The sequence below is a fragment of the Tupaia chinensis genome, unplaced genomic scaffold (genome assembly GCF_000334495.1).
Source record: "Tupaia chinensis unplaced genomic scaffold, TupChi_1.0 Scaffold000187_1, whole genome shotgun sequence".
Classification (NCBI taxonomy): domain Eukaryota; kingdom Metazoa; phylum Chordata; class Mammalia; order Scandentia; family Tupaiidae; genus Tupaia; species Tupaia belangeri.
In genome coordinates, this window is record NW_006159662.1 from 5,940,013 (window position 1) to 5,949,521 (window position 9,509).

At 47.0% G+C, this 9,509-nt stretch overlaps 1 protein-coding gene across 9 annotated transcripts in view; it reads left to right on the plus strand.

Annotated features, from left to right (window-relative positions):
• The first annotated feature begins 7 nt into the window (after positions 1–7).
• The window catches only part of MARCHF10 (membrane associated ring-CH-type finger 10), a 104,514-nt gene continuing 95,012 nt past the window's right edge, over positions 8–9,509 (plus strand). For 5 of the 9 annotated variants that reach the window (XM_006146819.1, XM_006146823.2, XM_027771181.1 and 2 more), the window contains exons 1-2: positions 382–471; positions 6,178–6,284. In XM_006146819.1, the coding sequence (XP_006146881.1) occupies positions 390–471; positions 6,178–6,284 (189 nt within the window). In that variant the 5' untranslated portion in view covers positions 382–389. The other 4 variants (XM_006146820.1, XM_006146822.1, XM_006146825.3 and 1 more) reach the window with 4 other exon arrangements.

A 9,509-nucleotide genomic window follows, 5' to 3' on the forward strand; every position in this document is an offset into this window, starting at 1 on the left:
GCCGGGCGCCCGCCCCCGCCGCCTCCGCCCCGGGGAAGACGGCCGCGCCGGGAAGCTGCCACCGGGGAGCAGGGGAGAGGTGAGAGGGGGCCCGGCCCTTGCGCGGCGGCCGAGGGAGGGCGGACCCCGGGTAACCGCCCGCCGCTGGCCGGCCTCCTCCGCGGAGCGTGGGCAGAGGCTCCGCCTTCCCTAGGGCGTCGAAGATTCTGGAGGGAAAGGAGGCCTGGCGCCTGGGCTGGAGCTTCCCCTCCGCTGGCCCCGCGCTCCTCTGCCTGAGGGGAACAGGTTTGGGGGAGTCCGCACCCCGGGCACTGCCCGCACCTCCGCGGGTAAGTCGGGAAGGCCGTGTGCCGGCCAGGCCTCGGGCTTCCGAGTGGGAACGGCCGTCGATGACCGCCTTGAACTGCGCCTCGAACCTGCCACGTTTCCCAGTGACACCTCGAGCCTCCCTTCCGTCCTCCGGGCCCCATGGTCAGTGTGTGACCGTCCATCTGGCGTAGGGTCACAGTAAAATGAAGAGTCACAGGCAGTACACGCCCCCTCCTCGCCTCCTGCGCCGCTGGACTTCCTAAACCAGATTGGCTGGAAGAGTCCAAAGACCTTCCTTCCCTGCTTCCGGAAGCCCTCCACCTCCTCCTCAGTGATCACAGGGTTCAGGAGTGTTAGGAAAACTGGACCCAAACCACTAAACTTTTTTGCTTACACTCAAGACTGTTTTTAGCTAAGACTTAAAAACGCTAAGATTTTTTAAAGCTAGGATTTAAACGAATCCTGTAATCGTTATCATTATGAATTCATTAATTGTGGAAAAGGTTGAATAACCTTCCTCCAAGCACCTGATTTTGAAAAAGGTAGAATTTATAAACCTGATCGCTGAGTATTAACATAGCTACTTCAATTTTGTTTCAAAGGAACTTTCAGCCTAAAGAGGGGACTCAATTTATACTTTTCTTTATTACCAAACTAATAAAATACTCACTTTGATGATATTCCTAATATGAAAACATAGTTTTTTTTAAAAAAAAAAAAAGTAAAATAGGTTGGTTAATATTAAAAACAGCTCCCTTCAAATAAGTTTTTTTTTTTGGGGGGGGGAGTGGGAGAGATTTTTGCTATATGGCATGTGCAGTCACCAAAGAGACAGAGAGACAGAAATCATCCCCCAGGGGATAGTTACGCCACAATCCCTTCTCCTCCATTCTCCTCCCATCTTGGCACAGGCACCCAGCATGCGTTTGAGGTCACTGGGTCTGGGACTCGAACCACGGTCGGCCATGTTGAAGTCCAGTGATGTAACCACTCCATCTGCTGGCCCCTTCAAATCAGTTTTTAAGTATGGCCAGGGAACAGTATATGTATGGCTTTTTAGAGAATTGGGAGACATATCTGCAATCTGATTCTGTTCTTAGTCAGGGAAACTAGGTTTGAATTCATTGGAAATTTATACTGGAGAGGAATATGTATGTCACAAAATTCTTAGAATATTCCTCACTGAAATTTCATAGACGTGTGGAATCTTGAGGCCAAGAAGAATCATTCGCTGTGGCGTTCAACGAAGTAGACCCTCTTCCCCACCTCTTTCCTACTCCCTTCTCTTTTGCTCCTCCCTACTTCATAAGGCTTCTCATATTGATCTGTAAAGCAGAGATTTGGCACAAAGCATTATCACCAGAGACTTGAAACAGAAGCATGCATGACCATGAGTGGATTTTAAATTCAGAAGCAGTTCCAAGGTGAGCAGCAGAAGCCAGACCGCTATTTTAGAAACACCCACCTTGCCCACATTGTATTATCACTCTCGTTCCTGCCCTCCCCTCCCCATCTGACTGCTGAGGAAAAATCCATGGCTTCAAATGGCCATCTGGTTGAGTAGGCCCACAGAGCTGAGATCCACGAATTACACATTGTGTTATGTGGATATTTCCATACAGTTATTTCTGTTTCTTGTTCATCCTGGTCAGTTTCTCAAACTTGCTGGGTAGCGTGAATTTAAAGCTAACACGGAGAATGTTTGCCTAAACTGAGATAACCTCCCATCCCGTTGGACTGACTCAGATGGCCTGTTGCCTTGGTTTCATCTAACAAAGCCTTGATGTATTTAAATGAGAAATTAACACCTAGCACCATTATGCTCCTTAATATTTATTTTGTAGTAAAAACAATGTAATGGAGAGTTTATGGGTAGAAAGGAAACTTTTGTAGACAATTTGTGAAGTCCTTTATTTGATAGGCAATTGTGAAGTCAGAGGTCACCTAGCAAGTAATTCAGATGATGTGATTTCCTGCCTCTTTAGACAAAGTTATTTCATGCCTCCTGACTTAGAAGCCTCCTTAAAATAACACCACATTGAAGTCATGATTGATTAGCTGACTTTTCTGTTACTTTTATAATCAAAACATACCTCCATATGGACTCTGGGATGTCCTCCTTTAGTGACCATCAACGTATTTTCGTTATGAATCCTTACGTACTCTGCCTGATTAATATTCAGACAGACTTCTCTTTCCAACAGTAGCAGCAGGAGTTCATCTTTCTGTTTTAACACCATCGTTTTCTGAAAAGGGTGGGAACATAACTTCATTCTATGCAGGTACAAATTCATCTGTAAAGTTCAAAGTGCTCTTTTAAAATGTGGTCCCATAAATGACCATTCAAAAGCACAGAATCAAAGTGTAGGTTTTGCACTGAGATGTGGAATGACATATTTAGTTTCGTATTCTGACTCTCCGAAGATCAACTTTCTGTACTTGAGAGAAAGTAACCCCTGAGGGACCAGAGCAGGTTTGGTCTGTTGCTCAGGATGAGATGAAAACCTGCAGGAGATTTCGTAACTACCAGACTAGACACTGGGTCACCATGAGTCAGGGACAAGCTGACACTGCCAAGGTGTACACCACTGAATAAACTGGAGGAGGGAAGGGAAGCCTCAGAACATAGACACCTGAGGGCTGGGATGGGTCTATCTTGCTTTGCTATTCCCCAGAGCAGAAAGCAGCCCTAGTCACCCAGGAATCATTGAAAAATACATGTAAAAAACAAATAAAAGAGCGCCACCAGACATTGGTGTGGACACTTTAGTGACCCTACAGATGAGATCGTTATTATTATTATTTTAGGTTTTTGCCACAGGGCGAGTGCACTTGCCAGAGAGAGACAGTGAGAGAAAAGTTGAAAAATCACCCTCTAGGGAGATGTCCATGCCACAGTCCCTTCTCCTCCATTCTCTTCTTGGAATTTGGGACACCCATGCACACATGTCTGGCATGATTTTCAAGCCACTGGGTCTGGGACTCAAACAGGAGAGTCAGCCATGTAGGAGTCCGGCACCTTAATCACCACGCCACCTGCTGGCCCCATGAGTCTCACTATTGATAGTGCCATTTTATTATGTTGTAAACTTAAATATTTTGGTCATAAATTTAGACCCACCAATCAAAAATAACTTTTTTTTTTTTTTTTTTTTTTTAGTTTTTGCCATACACTCACCAGAAAGAGAGAATGAGAGAGAAATTGAAAAATCAACCCTCAGTGGGGATGCCCATTCTTCAGTCCCTTCTCCATTCTCTTGGGATTTGGGGCACGCATGCACACGCACCCAGAGTAATTTTCAACCTGCTGGGTCCAGGACTTGAAGCATGGTCGACCCTGTGGATGTCCAGTGCCTTAAATACCATGCCATCTGTTGGCCCCTCTTTTTTTTTTTTTTTTTTTTTAAGACAGGGTTTCTGGCTGAGGACCTCCTGCCTCTGCCTCCTGGCTGGGCCCACAGAAATGCACCACTATCCTAACTCTTTAAGACAGGGTCCTGCTACATCACTCAGGCCAGCCTGGAGCTTGTGAAGCTCCTGCCTCAGCCTCTAAAGTCGCTGGAATTATAAGCATGTGCCACCAAGGTAGGTCTTTTTGGTGGGGATTGAACCCAGGCCTCCCATGTGGTTCCAGCCTGCGTTTAGCAGCGCATGACACTGCAGCAGGGTCAGGGCCAAACTTGCTGAGAGAGTTGTCTCTGCTTCTTTCCCTCCCGTGCGCCCAACCTACTGCAATCCGTCTTCAGCCCCATGACTCCGCCACATGCTCTCACTGAGGTTATTAACAGCCGCCTTCCTGAAGCACTCTCAGCTCAGCATCTGTGAAGCCACCCCACCCGGTCTCCCTTCTGCCTCTCTGGCGTCTTTGCAGGGTTTCTCTTTGGCTACCTTCTCCTCAGCTTTGTCCTCTGTCTTCTTTCTCTCTTCATGACCCAGTCTACCTTCAACTTCAGTTGTCACCAGAATGCCAGCAAGGCCTGAAGCTCTACCTTCTTCATTACCTGCAGAGCCCCACATCTTAATGTTCATGTCTCCATTTGCTACACCCCAGATGCTTCACACCCACGTTACTTTCTCACAAACCTGCGCCGCCTCCTGTGCTTCCTGAAGGGGATGTTGGCTCCGACTAGCTTGCCGCCCAAGCCCATGACCTGGGCAGCCTCTCAGCACTTCCCTCTCTGGGCCTGTTCCTGTCGTCACCCAGTCCTGATGGATTTCCCTCCTGGGTACCCCTCAGCTCCATCCTGGTGGGTAGTGTGTGCATTGCCATGAGACTCTCTGGGATCAAATCCCAATTTATGAGCTCTGCAGCTACAGGCAAGTTACTTAACCTCTCTGTGTGTCAGTTTCTTCTCCCGCAAGATAAATATGTAGTGCCTGCCTCATGGTATTGTGAAAACTGAGTGAGTTCACATGTGTCCATGCTCAGAACAGTACCTAGTGCTTCCAGAGGCTCAGTAAATGGACGCTGTGATCCCATTTTAAAAAGTGAGGAAACATCCTTTAAAAAAGCAGTGGTGATGGGGGCGGGGGAGGGCTGGCCATGCCACAGTCACTTCTCCTCCATTCTCCTGTTGGGATTTTGGGCTCGTGTGCCCATGGATCCAGCATGTTTTTCAAGCCATCAGGTCTGGGACTAGAACCACACAGTTAGCCATGTGAGATCCAGCTGTCTTAGTCACCATGCCACCAACTGGCCCTAGGGGGACCTTTTAAAATCCCAAATCTCAGGGACCAGCAGATGACAATGGTTACATTGCTGAACTCCTTTGTAGTTGACCACAGTTCAAGTTCCAAACTTGGCAACTTAAAATTCATGCTGTGCATGTGTGCATGCATGCCCAAAATCCTGAGAGGAGAATGGAGAAGGGATTGCAGCATGGCCATCTCCCGTGGAGGTGATTTCTCACTTTCTGTCTCTCTGTCTCTCTGGTAAGTGCACACACCCAATAGCAAAAAAAAAAAAAAAAAAGGAAGAAAAGAGAAAAACCCAAATCTCACTATTGATTGGAGTGGAACCTTTGTAGTGGCTTTATATGATACTTTGAGTCACGAACTTCAAGGCCATGAGATGTCCCCCCACCCAGCATCCAGCCCTTACAGTGCTGTTCTGCCCTCTCTGCTCCAGCCGCCGCACTGGGCCCTGTTCCTCATCTGTACCTGCCCCTTCATGCCTCGAAGCCTCTGTACCACTGTCCTCTCTAACCGAGACAGTCTCTGTCCCGCTTCTTGCCTATGTCACTCCTTATCAGACCCAGTGGCATTTCCTGAGGAAAACATGACCCCTCCAGACTGGGTTATAATACCCCATTATAACACCCAACTCCATGCTTCTGCTCAGTTGCATTTATCACACTTAGCGTTCACTTGCTCAGGGTCATTCTTTGACCCCAGCACCAGGGCAGGCGCTCCTGTCCTGCTGACTGCTGGTCCCCAGGGCCTCACACAGCACCCATCTTGGGGGGGCGGGGAGGTGTCCAAGGTTACAGAGTAAATTCAAGCAACCAGGGGCTTCTAACTTTGGTCATTGCTGACTTAGCTAGGTGCTCAGGTTTTCTTTTGTGTCATGTTAGAGAACAGCTTTTGAATCAGGTGTCTGTCTGTCTGACTCTCTGTGAATGACCAGGGCCGGCTCACAGAAGCCAGCTGATAAATGCAGATGCATTATTTATGCCTGGGACAGGAGGGCTGTAAAGGCATCGGCACCAACACAAGAAGTCCCGTCAGTCCAAAAGGAGCATCTGTGCCTTTCAAACAATAGCTATTAGATTAATAAGGGAATAAAAACAATTATGCTAAAATAGGTCCAAATATGGCAAAGCAACAAAGCAGTCTATTACAGCACATTTGTTTATCTTTTACATGCAGGCCGGGGATTAGAAATCATGTTGCATGAAGCAAAGGACAGGCAGAAGTTTGTCAGTGACGTTCAATATCTTCGGGACATGCAGCATAAGGTGGACTCTGAATATCAGGTAAATACAGACTGTAAGAAACACCAGGTCAGCCCATAACCTAGTCAATAAGGGAACTGGGTCCCACAAGACTGACCACAGTTGGAATCCCAGCCCCAGTGGCTTGATGATCACCCTGGGTACATGTGCACGCATGCCAAAACTTCCTACAGGATGAAGAGATGGGGGAGAAGGGACTGTGCCACGACTGCACCCCACTGGGGAGGGTGCTTTCTTCCTCTCTTTCTGGCTGTCTCTGGCAGGTACACCCACTCTCTGGCACCTTCCACTTTCTCCTACAGTATTCAAGTGAATTTAGAACACAGTATCAGTATGTGATAAGCAGTAATAGTTTTCTAAGATCCTAAATCCACCACTATCTATGCGACCATGGAAAGCTGCTTCACCTTTCTGAGTCTCAGTTTCCTCATTTGTAAAATGAGGATAACATTGTGAGTTTTCACCTCACAATATTGTCATGAAAGTGAAATGAGATAAACATTTTATTTATTGATTTATTTTAGAGAGATTTTTGCTATAGGGCACATGTGCTCACCAGAGAGACAGAAAGCCAGAAATCATCACCACCACCCCACCCCCCCTGGGAGGAATGGCCACGCTGCAATCCCGTCTCCTCTATTCTCCTCTTGGAATTTGGGGCATGCACGCACACACAGTCAGCATGAGTTCAAGCCACTGGGTCCAGGACTTGAACTGCAGTCAACTACGTGGGTATCCAGCGATGTATCCATTACACCATCTGCTGGTCCTGGGATGAACATTTTAAAAGTAGTCAGCACAGCATTTGGCACACAGCCCTGGCCAATGAATGATATTAAGGCTTCAATTTGACCAACTGAGAAGGAAAAAGCCATTAAGGAGTTAACTGGGTCGCCCTGCCAGTTATAAAATAACATGCCCTTCTGTTGTCATCCCTGCCAGAAGAAAGGTGGTTAGCACATTCTACAATAAGCTGCCTATTCGTCACCCTAGTTACAGTGTTTACATGCAAAAACAAAACAGACAGGGAGCCCGAGGAGTCGTGATGCAATTACTGGGAGCTGGCACCGAAGGAACTTGTAGGACTGGGTTGTGGGATTCTGGGAGCAGTTAGAAAGTGTCACTCATCCCATTGGCCAGAGCCCAGCCCTCACCAATCCAAGAGGCCTGTCCTCAGCCTCAACTGAGGATGGAAAAACGCTCATTCCCTAAGGAAAACACAGAACTGCTGTTATCAGGTTTTTCTCCTTCTTAGCAATTTCAAATATAACAGAACTCTCTGGGTCACCAAGGAAACCAGACCTATCGCAGTAACCTGATTTCACCTGTATAATACGGCTTAGCTCTGAGACTGGAAACGGAGTCCGTAGTTCATTCCACAACTTGCCAAGCCACATATAAGAAGATTTCAACATCGAGGGAATTTCTGTAAAATAACTAAGAACATAAACATTTGACCCAATGGACACCCTTCAAGTCCATCTGCCTTACATAAACCGGCCCGTGTTTGAAAAATGCTTGTTCAAAATTGTCTCAAGAACAGGCACATCAGAAAATCAATCTCACTGGTTTATGGTGCCCACTGAAGAAAATCACACCACTGCAGGGCTGGGAGCCATTGAAGTTTTATTTCCTAACCTCAGTTGGGCTTTCAGCACTGCCTTTCCATTCATTCCGTGTATGTACATATTCACACTAAGCATTCACTCCATTTTTACTCAAGGTGCCTACTAGGTGCTGAACAAAGCCCCTGCTTTCCTGGAGCTCTTGTCCCAGGATCAAGAAAAACAACAATATACACAAGTAAATACATGTGTAAATCATCTCTTTCAGTGACTGATATATACGATGAGGAAAATAAAACAAGTGATGAGGCAGAACTAATGCTTCTTTAGGCAGGTAGAGAAGGCCTCTTCAGTGAAGTGACATTTGGCTGTGGAGGTGAGTGAGGAGAAGGCCCAACAACGCACCCCAAGCAGAAGAGAAACAAGCGCTAAGACCCTGAGGCAGGAACTAACCTGAAGCTTTGGACCAAACAAAAGAAGCCAGAGTGACTGAATCTCATTAACCAAGAGAAAGCGTGGAACTGTACCTGGCAAACTAAGTCTGACTACTTGTACTGTGAGGTCATTGAGAGAGTCATGTTGTATTTTTGTTTTTCTATGCAAAAGTACATCATGACTTTCCCAATAACCCATTAGGAGTCAATTAAATGAAGCAGAGGCTGGAGAAGAATGGCGTTTATTTCTGCAGCTGGGTTACAGGGAGACAGTCACGATTACCACCCAACTATCTTTTTTTTTTTTTTTTTTTTGAGAGGTTTTTGCTATAGGGCATGTGCACTTGCCAGAAAGACAGAGAGGGGGGTGGGCAGCAGTTAGCGTAATGGCTATGTTGCTGGACTCCATGTAGTCGACCACGGTTCGAGTCCCAGACCTGGTGGCTTAAACTCACGCCAGGCGCGTGTGCTTGCATGCCCAAGATCCCAAGAGGAGAATGGAGAAGGGATTGCGGTGTGGCCATCCCCATTGGGGGGTGATTTCTCACTTTTTTTTCTCTCTGTCTCTGTCTTTCTGGTGAGCATAAGCGCCCTATAGCAAAAACCTCTCCAAGAAAAAGAAAGACCGAGAGAGAGACAGAAAGTGAGAAATCACCCCCCCAGTGGGGATGCCACGCCACAATCCCTTCTCCTCTTGGGATCTTGGGCACGTACACATATGTGCCCGGTGTGAGTTTAAGCCACCAGGTCTGGGACTTGAACCTCGGTCGACTACATGGGAGTCCAGCAACGTATCTGTTACACCGCCTGCTGGTTCCCCATCCAGCTATCTTGAAAAGCTCATCATGTGCTCAGTATTCATAGATACGAGATACGAGAATGTGGCTATCATTCCTCATTACTGTCAAAGTTGATTCTTGATCCCTGTTTTTCTTCAAATACCCATTCCTGGTCTCTCATCTGACTACCCCTCAAGCACACCACCTCATGTCAGCACTTGGTCAGACTGTTCTCATCAGAGGCCTTTCTAAATTTCAAAATGGCTGCAGTCCTGCTGGATCTGAAGCTGGACTGAGATTTAGAACCTGAAGAGGTAGATAGGCCAGATTGTGTTGGGTCTCACAGGACAAAGCTTGACATTTGGGTCTTACCACAATAAGAACTATTGGATAGTTTTGGGTAGTGTGATCTGATTTTCATTCTTTAAGATCACTCTGACTGCTGTGTGAAGAAGGACTACAAAGGGA